Genomic DNA, 15,458 nt, shown 5'->3' on the forward strand with positions numbered 1-15,458 from the left:
ACTCCTTCACCGACAGGTTTACTGATGCTGTACGGAAAAGGCGCCTTAATTTCTATGGCCATATCTACAGAATGAACAGCGACAGACTAACTAAAAGATTATTCAAAGTAATCAACTCAAAGAAGGTCAAAATAAAATGGCTAGAAGAAACTAAGGCGGACCTCCAAGAAATAAATATTACAGACGACATCATGGAAAATCGTGGAGCTTTTAGAACCAAAGTAGCTAATCATAAATTTAGGGAGAAACCAAAAAAGACAACTGGTAGGAAGTGGTCGACAGAACGCAAGATGCAACACAGTGCATTCATGAAGAGATTTTGGGAGGATAAGAAGGCACAAACCATCAAACCAACTAACAAGTTCAAACACGCTCTATGAATGGGCATAACGAAGGAAGAAGAAAAGATATCCGCAATGAGCGCCCATCATATGAGTACCAATCACAGATATACCAACACAAAACAAGATTTAACAATCCTGAAATGAGGACAAAAATGACTTTGCTTAATATTTTAGAAAATCTGTACATTAGCATGGATCAATTCAGCAATCCCTTCCAAAACTTAAACAAAATAAGCAAAACAAGAAGCATGCTAATTGACACTTCCATTCCAATCATTTGTAAACAGGCCCCTAACACGCATGACCTGAAACCCCTTCATCGCATCCTGCATTTTATCTAAGATAAAATTCTAAAAGAATTTTTGTTGTATAAAGTCCACCTGTTCAATACACATTTGCCATTTGATAAATGGTCTCTCTAAAAAAAATACATTGGACATGTTTCGACCTAGCCTAGAGGTCATCAGCTAAAATAACACAGATGAAAGAAATATACAAAAACAATGATACATAAATTTGAAATAAAATACAATCAACAAATGTAATGAAAATCTATGTTTAAAATGTTTATAGCTTCAATCTTGGATGAATTTAGTTGTAACAGGTGTGGAGTCCAACCATATTGGCTGGAGGGATACTTTAAACTTGTGAAGAATGTTAAATGTTGTTCCATTTGTCATGTTTCTGGAAATGGAGTGAAGTTTCAAAATCCATTAAGTTTCTTCATGGAGAATACAAGTAGGCCTATTACAGGATCTAAAAGTGAAACCAAAAAGCCAAGTGTGAGGAAAAAACAAAACAAAGTAGAAGTAGAAGATAATATGAAGAGTTGCAAAATATTACTCAATTTCTCTTTCCTCCAGCCCTGTGCTTGTTTATATAAGGTTGGGTCAGTGTTGACCTCCACACTGACTGGTGACCATTCTTGTGTTGGGTGGGGAAAACAGCAGGTGAGGGGAGGGAGAGTGAGTGGAAGGATGGGAGGACAGACCAGTAATGCATGTTGCGACAGACTTAATTGAGCGTTGCTTCAGATCTTTCTTGATTATTGTGTCAACCAGGATGTTTGCTTTTTCTTGGATTTCATTAAGATTGTAGATGGGACTGGGCTTTTGATCGAGGTTTATACACTGACTGACAGAGCAAATGCAACACCAAGAAGGAGTGGTCAGAACTTTATGCCAATTGCAGGGTAGACTGACGTCACTGAGGTATGCTCATGATGTGAAATGCGCCGCTGTGCTGCGCACGTAGCGAACGATAAATGGGACACGGCGTTGGCGAATGGCCCACTTCGTACCGTGATTTCTCAGCCGACAGTCATTGTAGAATGTGTTGTCGTGTGCCACAGGACACGTGTATAGCTAAGAATGCCAGGCCGCCGTCAACGGAGGCATTTCCAGCAGACAGACGACTTTACGAGGAGTATGGTGATCGGGCTGAGAAGGGCAGGTTGGTCGCTTCGTCAAATCGCAGCCGATACCCATAGGGATGTGTCCACGGTGCAGCGCCTGTGGCGAAGATGGTTGGCGCAGGGACATGTGGCACGTGCGAGGGGTCCAGGCGCAGCCCGAGTGACGTCAGCACGCGAGGATCGGCGCATCCGCCGCCAAGCGGTGGCAGCCCCGCACGCCACGTCAACCGCCATTCTTCAGCATGTGCAAGACACCCTGGCTGTTCCAATATCGACCAGAACAATTTCCCGTCGATTGGTTGAAGGAGGCCTGCACTCCCGGCGTGGCGTCCGCTCAGAAGACTACCATTGACTCCACAGCATAGACGTGCACGCCTGGCATGGTGCCGGGCTAGAGCGACTTGGATGAGGGAATGGCGGAACGTCGCGTCGTGTTCTCCGATGAGTCACGCTTCTGTTCTGTCAGTGATAGTCACCGCAGACGAGTGTGGCGTCGGCATGGAGAAAGGTCAAATCCGGCAGTAACTGTGGAGCACCCTACCGCTAGACAACGCGGCATCATGGTTTGGGGCGCTATTGCGTATGATTCCACGTCACCTCTAGTGCGTATTCAAGGCACGTTAAATGCCCACCGCTACGTGCAGCATGTGCTGCGGCCGGTGGCACTCCCGTACTTTCAGGGGCTGCCCAATGCTCTGTTTCAGCAGGATAATGCCTGCCCACACACTGCTCGCATCTCCCAACAGGCTCTACGAGGTGTACAGATGCTTCCATGGCCAGCGTACTCTCCGGATCTCTCACCAATCAAACACGTGTGGGATCTCATTGGACGCCGTTTGCAAACTCTGCCCCAGCCTCGTATGGACGACCAACTGTGGCAAATGGTTGACAGAGAATGGAGAACCATCCCTCAGGACACCATCCGCACTCTTATTGACTCCATACCTCGACGTGTTTCTGCGTGCATCGCCGCTCGCGGTGGTCCTACATCCTACTGAGTCGATGCCGTGCGCATTGTGTAACCTGCATATCGGTTTGAAATAAACATCAATTATTCGTCCGTGCCGTCTGTTTTTTCCCCAACTTTCATCCCTTTCGAACCACTCCTTCTTGGTGTTGCATTTGCTCTGTCAGTCAGTGTATAAGTATTTTCTAAAATGTTTAATAAAGTTCCCTGTTTGGTTATATGTAGGATTCTAGATCTTTATCTATGGTGGAGAATGAGTGATTTTGATCTTTCATGTGTTCACTCATAGCAGAAAATCTTCTGTATTTAGCTGCATTAAAATATTCTTTGTAGCAGATTTAAAAGTTCCTCCCAGTCTGCCTGAAATAACTGGTGTCACACTGGTTACATGTCAACTTGTAGACCCCTGATTGCAAATGTTTGTTGGATTTGTTAAGTGTGTTTGTGTTATAGAAAAGTTTAGTAGTAGTGTTGTTAGTTCTAAAAGCAACACAGGTTCTGTTTTTCAAAAATATTCTGTTGAAAATGAAGGTGACAGCTAAGTGTGATGGTTGGTTTATTTTTTTATCTTATTGAGAATTCTGCCAACAAAATTGCTATTAAACCCATTAAGGTGTGCTAAAGTGTGGATGGTGTTAATGTATTTCTTATAAGCTTTCTTGGACATAGGAATGTTCAAGGCTCTATATATCATACTATAAAAAGATGTCTTTTTGTGAGAGCCAGGGTGCAGTGTATCTTGTCTGATCATGTTGGCTATCTGGGTGGATTTTCTGAAGTTTCAAATTTTAGTTGATTGTCGTTCATGTTTGTGGGTTACTGTAGTCACGTCCTAGTTCGTGAACCATGGGCAACGGCTGAGTGGCCTAGTAAGTGGTCCTGAGAGTCGGGATACCAGTTACTATGGGAGTGGGCATCTCGGACATATTCTGAGTCCTGGCCCTCCTTGTGCTCAGGCGGCTAGGACTATACAATCCACCGGTGGTTCATAACCCGTTAGAGGAGAGATCCTCACTTGGACTATGTGTAAGTAGGGTAGCATCCTGCTTCATGAATCTACCGAACTCAGAACGTTATAAGCAAGCCTCGGACCTATGGGAGTAATGGAGTCCCACTCCCATTCGACAGGCAAGGGACTCCTTGGAAACAACTTGGCGATGGGGAGCTATCAATATTAATGGGGCTTATGGAAGAAAGAAGGTAGAACTGGCTGAGTCAGCAAAGAGAATGCATCTGGATGTGCTAGGAGTAAGTGATATTCGGGTAAGGGGAGATAATGAGGAAGAGATAGATTATAAGGTGTACTTGACGGGTGTTAGAAAGGGAAGGGCAGAGTCTGGGGTAGGGCTCTTTATCAGGAATACCATTGCACGCAACATAGTTTCTGTTAGGCACGTAATTGAGCGAATGATGTGGGTAGATTTGTCAGTGGGAGGAATTAAGACAAGAATTGTGTCCGTGTATTCACCATGTGAGGGTGCGAATGAGGATGAAGTTGACAAGTTTTATGAAGCATTGAGTGACATCGTGGTCAGGGTCAACAGCAAGGATAGAATAGTGCTAATGGGCGATTTCAATGCGAGAGTTGGGAATAGAACTGAAGGATACGAAAGGGTGATTGGTAAATGTGGGGAAGATATGGAAGCTAATGGGAATGGGAAGCGTTTGCTGGACTTCTGTGCTAGTATGGGTTTAGCTGTTATGAATACATTCTTCAAGCATAAGGCTATTCACCGCTACACATGGGAGGCTAGGGGTACCAGATCCATAATAGACTATATCTTATCAGACTTCGAATTCAGGAAATCTGTTAGGAATGTACGAGTTTTCTGCGGATTTTTTGATGATACAGACCACTATCTGATCTGTAGTGAACTAAGTATCTCTAGGTCTAGGGTAGAGAAAGTGAAATCTGTCTGCAAACGAATAAGGGTAGAAAATCTCCAGGACGAGCAAATTAGACGGAAGTACATGGATATGATTAGTGAGAAGTTTCGAACAGTAGACAATAAGCAGGTTCAGGATATAGAAAGTGAATGGGTGGCATACAGGGATGCTGTAGTAGAAACAGCAAGGGAATGCCTAGGAACAACTGTGTGTAAAGATGGGAAAAGGCGAACATCTTGGTGGAATGATGAAGTGAGAGCAGCCTGTAAACGTAAAAAGAAGGCTTATCAGAAATGGCTCCAAACAAGGGCTGAGGCAGACAGGGATTGGTACGTAGATGAAAGAAACAGAGCGAAACAAATAGTTGTTGAATCCAAAAAGAAGTCCTGGGAAGATTTTGGTAACAACTTGGAAAGGCTAGGTCAAGCAGCAGGGAAACCTTTCTGGACAGTAATAAAGAATCTTAGGAAGGGAGGGAAAAGGAAATGAACAGTGTTTTGAGTAATTCAGGTGAACTCATAATAGATCCCAGGGAATCACTGGAGAGGTGCAGGGAATATTTTGAACATCTTCTCAGTGTAAAAGGAAATCATCCTGGTGGTGTTGTGAACAGCCAAGCAAATGGGGAGGAGGAAAATGATGTTGGTGAAATTATGCTTGAGGAAGTGGAAAGGATGGTAAATACACTCCATTGTCATAAGGCAGCAGGAATAGATGAAATTAAACCTGAAATGGTGAAGTATAGTGGGAAGGCAGGGATGAAAGGGCTTCATAGAGTAGTAAAATTAGCGTGGAGTGTTGGTAAGGTACCTTCAGATTGGGCAAAAGCAGTAATTGCACCTATCTATAAGCAAGGGAACAGGAAGGATTGCAACAACTATCGAGGTATCTCATTGATCAGTATACCAATCATAGTATTCACTGGCATCTTGGAAGGGAGGGTGCGATCAGTCGTTGAGAGGAAGCTGGATGAAAACCAGTGTGGTTTCAGACCACAGAGAGGCTGTCAGGATCAGATTTTCAGTATGCGCCAGGTAATTGAAAAATGCTACGAGATGAATAGGCAGTTGTGTTTATGTTTTGTAGATCTAGAGAAAGCTTATGACAGGCTACCGAGGAAAAGATGTTTGCCATACTGGGGGACTATGGAATTAAATGCAGATTATTAAAAGCAATCGAAGGCATTTATGTTGACAATTGGGCTTCAGTGAGAATTGATGGTAGAATGAGTTCTTGGTTCAGGGTTAGGCAAGGCTGTAATCTTTCACCTTTGCTGTTCGTAGTTTACATGGATCATCTGCTGAAAGGTATAAAATGGCAGGGAGGGATTAAATTAGGTGGAAATGTAGTAAGCAGTTTGGCCTATGCTGACGATTTGGTCGTAATGGCAGATTGTGCCAAAAGCCTACAGTCTAATATCTGGGAACTAGAAAATAGATGCAATGAGTATGGTTAGCCTCTCGAAGACTAAATTGATGTCAGTAGGTAAGAAATTCAATAGAATTGAATGTCAGATGGGTGATACAAAGCTAGAACAGGTCGATAATTTCAAGTATTTAGGTTGTGTGTTCTCCCAGGATGGTAATATAGTGAGATTGAATCAAGGTGTCGTAAAGCTAATGCAGTGAGCTCACAGCTGCGATCAACAGTATTCTGTAAGAAGGAAGTGAGCTCCCAGGCAAAACTACATCGGTCTGTTTTCAGACCAACTTTGCTTTATGGGAGAGAAAGCTGGGTGGACTCAGGATATCTTATTCATAAGTTAGAAGTAACAGACATGAAAGTGGCAAGAATGATTGCTGGTACAAACAGGTGGGAACAATGGCAGGAGGGTACTTGGAATGAGGAGATAAAGGCTAATTTAGGAATGAACTCGATGGATGGAGCTGTACGCATAAACCGGCTTCGATGGTGGGGTCATGTGAGGCGAATGGAGGAGGATAGGTTACCTAGGAGAATAATGGACTCTGCTATGGAGGGTAAGAGAAGTAGAGGTAGACCAAGACGACTATGGTTAGACTCGGTTTCTAACGATTTAAAGATAAGAGGTATATAATTAAATGAGGCCACAACACTAGTTGCAAATCGAGGATTGTGGCGACGTTTAGTAAATTCACAGAGGCTTGCAGACTGAACGCTGAAAGGCATAAGTCTATAATGATAATGTCGCTTTTCCTAATTTTAAGATCTAGACAATTTAAAGGTCTATCTGTTTCGATTCAAACGTGAATTTTATGTAGGGGTCTCAAGTTTTTAGCTTATTATGGAGGGTTGTACTGTCGGTGATACATGGATCAATAATGGTGAAAATATCTCACAAAAAGGCCTCTTTTTATATTATGATATATAGAGCCTTGAACATTCCTATGTCCAAGAAAGCTTATAAAAAATAAATTAACACCATCCACGCTTTAGAATGCCTTAATGGGTTTAATAGCAGTTTTGTTGGCAGAGTTCTCAATAAGATAAAAAATAAACCCACCACCACACTTAAAAAACAAAAGAAAGAGAATACTGACTTTGTCACCTTCATTTTCAACAGCAGTAACATATACAAAATTTCAAACATAAAAAAATAAAATAAACAGAACCTCAATGCTGCCTTTAGAACTAACATTACTTCTAAACTATCCTATAACACAAACACACTTATCAAATCCAACAAACAGTTGCAATCGGGGGTCTACAAGTTGATGTGTACCCAGTGGGACGCCAGTTATGTCAGACAGACTGGGAGGAACTTTCAAATCCGCAATAAAGAAGATTTTAATGCAGCTAAATACAGAAGATTTTCTGCTATGAATGAACACGTGAAAGATCACAATCACTTATTCTCCACCATAGAAAAAGATCTAGAATCCTACATATAATCAAAAAGGGAAATTAATTAAACATTTTAGAAAATATTTATATAAACCTCGATCAAAAATCCAATCCCATCTATAATCCTAATAATATCCAAGAAAAAACGAACATCCTGGCTGACACAATAATCAAGAAAGATCCAAAGCAACGCTCAATTAAGTCTGCCACAACACGCATTACTGGTTTGTCCTCATATCCTTCCACTCACTCTCCCTCCCCTCACCTGCTGTTTGCCCCATTCAACACATCAGAACGGTCGCCAGTCAGTGTGGAGGTCAACACTGATCCAACCTGATCTATACAAGCACAGGATGGAGGAAAGAGGAAGTGAGTAATATTTTGCAACTCTTCGTGTTATCTTTTACTTCTACTTCAATTTTCGTTCTCACACTCGGCTTTTTGGTTTCAATTTTAGATTCTGGCTATACTTCTATTCTCTGTGAAGAAATTTTACGGATGTTAAAATTTCACTCAGTTTTCAGAAGCATATCAAATAGAACAACATTTAACAGTCTTCACAAGTTTAAAGTATTCCTCCAGCCAACCAATAGCTGTATTAAATACGGTTGGACCCACACCTGTTACAACTAAATTCGTCCAAGATTGAAGCTATGAACATTTTAAACATAGATTTTCATTACATTTGTTGATTGTATTTTATTTCAAATTTATGCATCACTGTTTTTGTATATATGTTTTCCACCGTTGTTATTTTAGCTGATGATGACCTCTAGGTTAGGTCAAAACATGTCCTATGTAGCTTTTTAGACAGACCATTTATCAAATGGCAAACGTATGTTGAACAGGTGGACTTTATACAACTAAACTTTTAGAATTTTATTTTAGATATTTTAAGTCAATACAGAACTAGAATGAAGTTCATTACCTGTAATAAGTCGTTCCAGTACGAACAGTAGTAGGTCTCCCATCATCACGCGTTCTACAACAGGAGGCCTGAGCACAGGCAAATCTAGTAACAGACAATGATTCACATAAGTTTCACTTCTACCTTTGAACTAAGACCAGATTACACTGCCTTTGAACTAAGACCAGATTACACACAACCTTAGCCATATATTAAAACATTATTCTTGGCTTTCAGGCAGAATCATTAACATTGACAGTGCTCTATTAATGTTGGAATGCTGTGATTTTCTCATAAAAATAAATATCTTACATATGTATCTTGTTAGCTGTAAGAAATCTATATTAAGGTTATGTGTTGGTAACTCAGATGTATTATTCCTTGAAGAAATTGAGTCGATTGGTCTACCTTGTTTTTTTTTATTCTTTGAACTGTTAGCTGTGTGTGATTTGTAGTTGTCGGCAACAGTTCGCCATAAAAGGTGTGTGTGATGAAGCTAGTGTTTTTGTAGTAAAATTTGTTTGCCTCACCTGGTGTTATGCGCTAAAAATGAAAAGATATCAACAATTAACTTTGAAAAAAACCTCCAAGGCTTTCAACCTTAAGAACAAGTATCAAGAATTGCCTGCATGCACTCAAGAAAACAATGTTTGTCAATACAATCAAATATACATGCAAGATAAGAGAATACATTTTCTCAAACTACCGTTTTGGATAAACTGAATCTACTTTCAGAACACGCAGTCATTTAATATAAATTTTGACATAATGCAGGAAAAATGATCACATGATTTAAGTCTTTTTCCTTTCTTTTAAATGAGACTGCAAACTCACTTTTATAAGACTCAATTTAGAATTAGAGTTTGGCAAGATTTGACGATTGTTATCCAAATGCAAGATTTGTAAAAAATACTTCTAACTCCACTATTTGTGAATTTTAATATGCAATGTATCATGATTGTGAATTTTTATACTATGTCTAGATTGTTTTCAACTCAGTATAGTACATGTTGTACCTTAAAAATGTCCACTGAAAATGGCCCATAAATAAGGGCCAATCATATGTTTTGTAAGTAAATTAGACATGAACTTTTAATCCCCTCAGGGAGGTTGAATAAGGTATTGAATAGGAGGGGAAAAAAAGGTTTGTATTTTGGACCATTCTGGTGATGTCACAGACTCAGTTAATTAAATGGGGTGAATTTGACATCCATCAAAATACTGTTTTATATAATGTGAATGTCATTAGAAGTAATTTTAATTTTAAGAATTTATACCTGTTGTGATGTCACCAGACACAGTATTTTACTTTTTAAGACACATCCAACTTCACAACACAGTCATGAGCATATCACCCAATTTTTAATGTGTAAGTTTTGTTATTGTCTTATGTATACATACAAAGTCTAACGCTTTGTCAATTTTTAGTTATAAGTGGCTGAGGATGGTCATTATATGATTGAAACTAGTCACATATAAATAAATATATGTTGATTAGGTGGAATCCTTATTTCTATTAAATGTAATTATATTACTATGGACCACTATGAAAATAATTGCATATATTATGTTGGTTTGTTATTCAGGTGAAGAAAAATTATTTCTGTTTTGAATAGCTGTGTTTATCATTCTTTCAGGTTCAGAGATCGTGATCAGAATCGTGAACGACGAGGTTTCAGAGAAGAACGGAGGGGTAGATTTGGTGGTATGGGAGTTGGAGGAGGTGGAGGAGGATATGGGGGTGGTTTGAAAGGCAGACAACCAGGAGGACAATTACGGAAACCTCGATGGGATATGAATGCACTTCAACCCTTCTCAAAAAATTTCTATATTCCTCATCCTAATGTATCAAACAGGTTTGTAATAAATTTAAATAATTTCATTCTTAGATTTAAAACAACCATCCTTGATAAGACTGGTCCATTTCCTTAGGGATTTATATATAGTGATTCTCTGTTGAATTTATAAATCACAAATTTTAAATCTTGGTTCAAGATATTTTTCAGACAACTTATTCTTGATCTTTTTTACTGCATGTTTTTCAATTATGCTATAGAATATTCAGTTTTGTTAACTCCATGTATCAAAGTTAAGATTACAATAAACAATATCCTCTTCCGGATCTGTGTTTCCGAGACTATGGGAGATGGGTATTATAATTAAATAGTTAATATATAGTGATTATTGCAGTGCACCAGTACTGTTATATTTAAATATCTTCCATTAAAAAATTAAAAAAAGGGCAGTTATGTGATGAGAAGTGTAATGACCTTAGGGCTTAAGATAAATTTAACTATGCTTTCACTTAGTTGTGCCATGTCCTCTGCCATTCACCTGTCATACTGATGCTATCAAGTTGCTCAGCAATAGGTTGGTGTTTCATTTTTGCCTTTGCAGCATATATCGCCAGGTCATCAAGGGCCACATGTAACAAGCAAGGACACTGACAAATAAAGACACCCTAAATAAGAAGTTTGGTTAATAACGCGTAATGTTTGAGCCATAGAATGGTAATGGAAACTATAGGAAAGGCCCCCACTCTATCATTTCTCTACTGGCGCTTGGAATTTGTTTTCACTATACATCTGGTATGGTTAAGTTAGGTTAGGTGATGCTGTTTGAATAAGAAAACTGAAATCGCTATGTACACTTGCGAGCGCTCTCATCGTCATTCGAAGGCAATGTTGGACTGCAAGCTGTCCACTTCATGTCGGAGTCAATTAGTAATACCCGTCGACTGCTGTTCTCTAAAAGAGAATTCAAAATGAAAGAGGATAACACATTTTGACGCAAGTGTGATAAACAGAGATAATTTGAAAACAATATTCTCTCACCCACGGGTAAATAATACAAGTATTGAGCTCAAATTATTATTATTATTATTATTATTATTATTATTATTATTATTATTATTATTATTATTATTATTATTTACATAGTCGAAGGGTCGTATTGTGTGTGAGGTTATGTCGTGAAACTTGTGCTGTACGTAAATATTTATGAGTTCAGTTAATGTAAATACCTGTAAATTAATACTATATAATTTATATAATTTGTAATCCACTATGATATTTTGAAACACACTGTATCTTCCAGAAAGGCACTAAATGATGGTAGAATATTCTGTACATTATTATCTCTGTATTAGGCACTCTAGAATTTTCGAGAAGGTATTTTTTTGTAATGTAGCTTTCTAGAAGCCTGGCCAGGCATGTATATGAGGAGATGGTCTTGATGTTAATGGCGAGTTATTGTTTCGTAGAGTTATGGTGTAGCAAGAATATACTTTGACCTCATATTGACATGCAGTGGTTGCAGTCTCCATGTTGGTCATCAGCAGTTTTTAAAATGGTGGCTTTGTTGATGTTCTCCAAGCGAAGTGTTTTGTTTGTGTTACTGTGATTAAGGTTATGTGTGTGTTAATTTATAAATAGATGTGAATAAGTAACTGTACCAACTGACAGCATTTCGCGCGCATCTTTGTAGATACGTTACTGCCGTTAGCAGTTACTAAGTCGTTAGAAATATAAGCTGAAGTAAACGATCGCTTGATTTTAATGTTTTATACTGAAATTAAGTAAGAATGTGATACTCCTCAAGATATGCAGAATACATCACTGATTTCAGAGGATAGTTTATATTTTCTCACGTCCAGTTAAATTTTGGAAAGGCTGTTCCCATGTAAACTTGTAACGAGGAGGTTATCATTTCTCTATCTGCGCTTAAAATATCTTTTCATGATACATGTACGGTTAGGTGGAATTTTCCACAGAGGCCTCTGGAGTGGTACTATAATTTTTTCAGAATGAAATTAAACACACATTTGCATGGTATCCGATTTCGAAAAACAACAAACAAGTAAGCCGTAGCGTGGATATCATCCGCGAAAACGCAAGTTTTGAACAAACTGATTGCCGTTTCATACTAATTTTAATGTGTATGGGATTTTCCCCAACTTTTACAGAAAATTGGATGTAACGACAATCCGTTCTAGCGAGTAAATTATGTGCTGTTATGAATTCTAGTTATAACAGACTTCTACTGTACCAATATCTTTAATGGCTTAGACGTTATTTCCATGTAACATCTTACGTGAATAACCCTGTATAATGGGAAGGCATACGATAGTGTACCACAGCAAGTGGTATGGGATGCATTGATAAGACGATAGGCAGGTCAGAAGTATAAGTCAGAAAGTAATTGAATTCCCTAAACTGCAAGACAAGATAGACTATTAAGTTGACATGGTATGGACAAATTGAGATTGGAAGAGGATAGAGTTCCAAAGCAAGTACTTATGGAGAAAATAATAGAAGAAAGACAAGGATGGATATGGTGTAGGAGAGTATAGAGAAGAGAGGAGTAAAAGTAGAAAAATATTGGAGGAAGGAAGGAAGGGAGTGGTGGAGAGAGAAAACTGCGGAGGTCCTTGATTCACATCCCTACCCAGATGACAGGAAACGGGAAAAGAAAGAGAAGTAGTAGTAGTATCATCTAGGTGGCAAAATTCTCTACATACTTTCATTGTAACTAATGATATTGTAATCTTGAATATTTCAGAAAAGCATCTATTTTCTAAGAATTTTATTGTGAACACAAGAAAGAGAAGGCAGAGTTTCTTACCCTCACTTGCCCTCTACCAATAGGCTAGAGTTATTGTATTGAAATATAATTCAACTTGACCATTCTAAAATTCTATATACAAAGCAGGTGATAGGATTAGTATTACAGTTCCAATTGGAATGGTTACATTGTCAAGGTAGAATGTGCAGCATTATTTTCTTAATATAGAACTTTCTTTTATGAATAACTTCATTTTGTAATTTCTCACATTGCATATTTTTGTATGTTTATGAGCTCTTTATATTTGATTTGTATAGTAGGTTTTTCTTTCTTCTTTGTCTGTCATGTCAGGATCATCCTGCTACCATATGTGACAGTAGATGGTACTACCTGCGACTGTCTCGCCGAGGGTCAAGGGGCCGTTACCAGACATGACACTTGAAAGGGGGACCAATGACTACGCATAAAGGAATCCTCCTTTTGTAGGCCAGTCACATTAATTTACCAGAAAGGAGAACATGGTCAGTGGTTTACATGGCAGAAGAGGACCACATTCACAACGGCAGATAAAACGGAATAACTTTCTCCTGTCAGAAACGCCTGTACTTCAGTGAAGCGGCTGAAAAAGGAGTCTGTACTCCTAAGGAGTGGCGGCCTAAAGTTACATCTGGCTGTATGTAGAAAGTGCGTCTGGGAGTGGCGACCCCACCGTAATAATAATAGCCTTAATACGAGTATTATACTTCAAAACAAGCCTTGGAAAATGTTAGGATGTACCCCGGAACCGATGCGCAGTTTCTTGGGCGCTGTGGAACTATGGAAAATGGGCGACCAGTACCTAACACCATTCAGGTGGGCATAATCAGCCGTAAGATCCTGCCATGAAAGGCAGAAGTGGTGGATTTTATGGAAAAACTTATTCTCAAGTGAGAAATTACTCTGGGATGACAAAGCACCACATAAAGCGAAATTGATGCATGTTTTATACCTACATTGTTCCAGTTCTCACAAATGAATTCAAAACATGTACCCTGCATAACAAGGCAAATAGTAAAATCCAGTCAAAAGAAATAAATTCATCAGAACAATGAACCAAAAGACCAGGAAGGACAAGATTAGAAATGAAGCAAACAGAAAGGAGGCTAACATCAAAATACCAGTTACCAACCTTTTAGGAAGACTCAGGCTACAATGGTTTGGACATGTTATGAGGATGGGCAGAACAAGAACAGCAAGAATTGCTTTGACAGGGAAGTGAAAGGAAAGAGGCCAGTTGGGAGGCCAAGGAATCGATGGATAGACATAGACACAGTGAGATCGGAGGTCAGCAAGAGGAATGCCAAGTGGGAGGACATACAGCAACAGAAAATATACTTTTACGGGAAGAAGTGGTGAGCGCTTGGAAACTGGAGCTGGAAAATGGTGGTGGTGGTGGTGGTGGTGGTGGTGGTATAGAAATGACGGGATCAGTGTTCTCCCCAGAAATTTTCGTCAGCTGGGTGGCAGAAATGAGTAGCCGGGTGGGGAATATCGCGTAAAAATGATTATGAAGAAATTTCAATTTATTCTCCTCAGGGCATTATCAGTAATATCAGAGAGGTAAATATGAACTTCTGGTTTTCTAATGCTCCTTCATAATCATGAAACACTGGGGCTTACCACGTGCCACATGAGTTTGTGACGTCATGCGGAATAGTGTGCTCGCATGCGATTACACGCTAATCCAGACACCGCTCGCACACGACATTACGTGACAGTCAAGCTAAATTCTGATGTTACTGACAATGTTGTTGTTGTTGTTGTTGTTGTTGTTTGAGTCATCAGTCCATAGACTGGTTTGATGCAGCCCTCCATGCCACCCTATCCTGTGCTAACCTTTTCATTTCTACGTAACTACTGCATCTTACATCTGCTCTAATCTGCTTGTCATATTCATACCTTGGTCTACCCCTACCGTTCTTACCACCTACACTTCCTTCAAAAACCAACTGAACAATTCTACCGCCTACACTTCCTTCAAAAACCAACTGAACAATTCCTGGGTATCTTAAGATGTGTCCTATCATTCTATCTCTTCTTCTCATCAAATTTAGCCAAATCAATCTCCTCTCGCCAATTCCGTTCAATATCTCTTCTTTTGTGATTCGATCTATCCATCTCACCTCAGCATTCTTCTGTAACACCACATTTCAAAAGCTTCTATTCTTTTTCTTTCTGAGCTAGTTATCGTCCATGTTTCACTTCCATACAATGCCACGCTCCACACGAAAGTCTTCAAAAACATCTAATTCCTATGTCAGTGTTTGAAGTGAGCAAATTTCTCTTCTTTAGAAAGCTCTTCCTTGTTTGTGCTAATCTGCATTTTATGCCCTCCTTACTTCAGCCATCGTTAGTTATTTTACTACCCAAGTACCAATATTCATGTACTTCCTTTAAGACTTCATTTCCTAATTTAATATTTCCTGCGTCACCTGCCTTCGTTCGACTGCACCCCATTACTTTTGTTTTGGACTTATTTTATTTTCATCTTGTACTCCTTACCCAAGACTTCGT

General features: G+C 39.3%; 1 protein-coding gene across 1 annotated transcript in view; it reads left to right on the plus strand.

Annotated features, from left to right (window-relative positions):
• Window positions 1–15,458, plus strand: part of LOC136878881 (uncharacterized) — a 309,809-nt gene that overhangs the window by 50,369 nt on the left and 243,982 nt on the right. Inside the window, exon 2 of the mRNA XM_067152445.2 lies at window positions 9,980–10,198. Within this exon, the coding sequence (XP_067008546.1) occupies window positions 9,980–10,198 (219 nt within the window). The remainder of the gene's footprint in view (window positions 1–9,979; window positions 10,199–15,458) is intronic.

Source organism: Anabrus simplex, chromosome 8 (genome assembly GCF_040414725.1).
Source record: "Anabrus simplex isolate iqAnaSimp1 chromosome 8, ASM4041472v1, whole genome shotgun sequence".
NCBI lineage: Eukaryota > Metazoa > Arthropoda > Insecta > Orthoptera > Tettigoniidae > Anabrus > Anabrus simplex.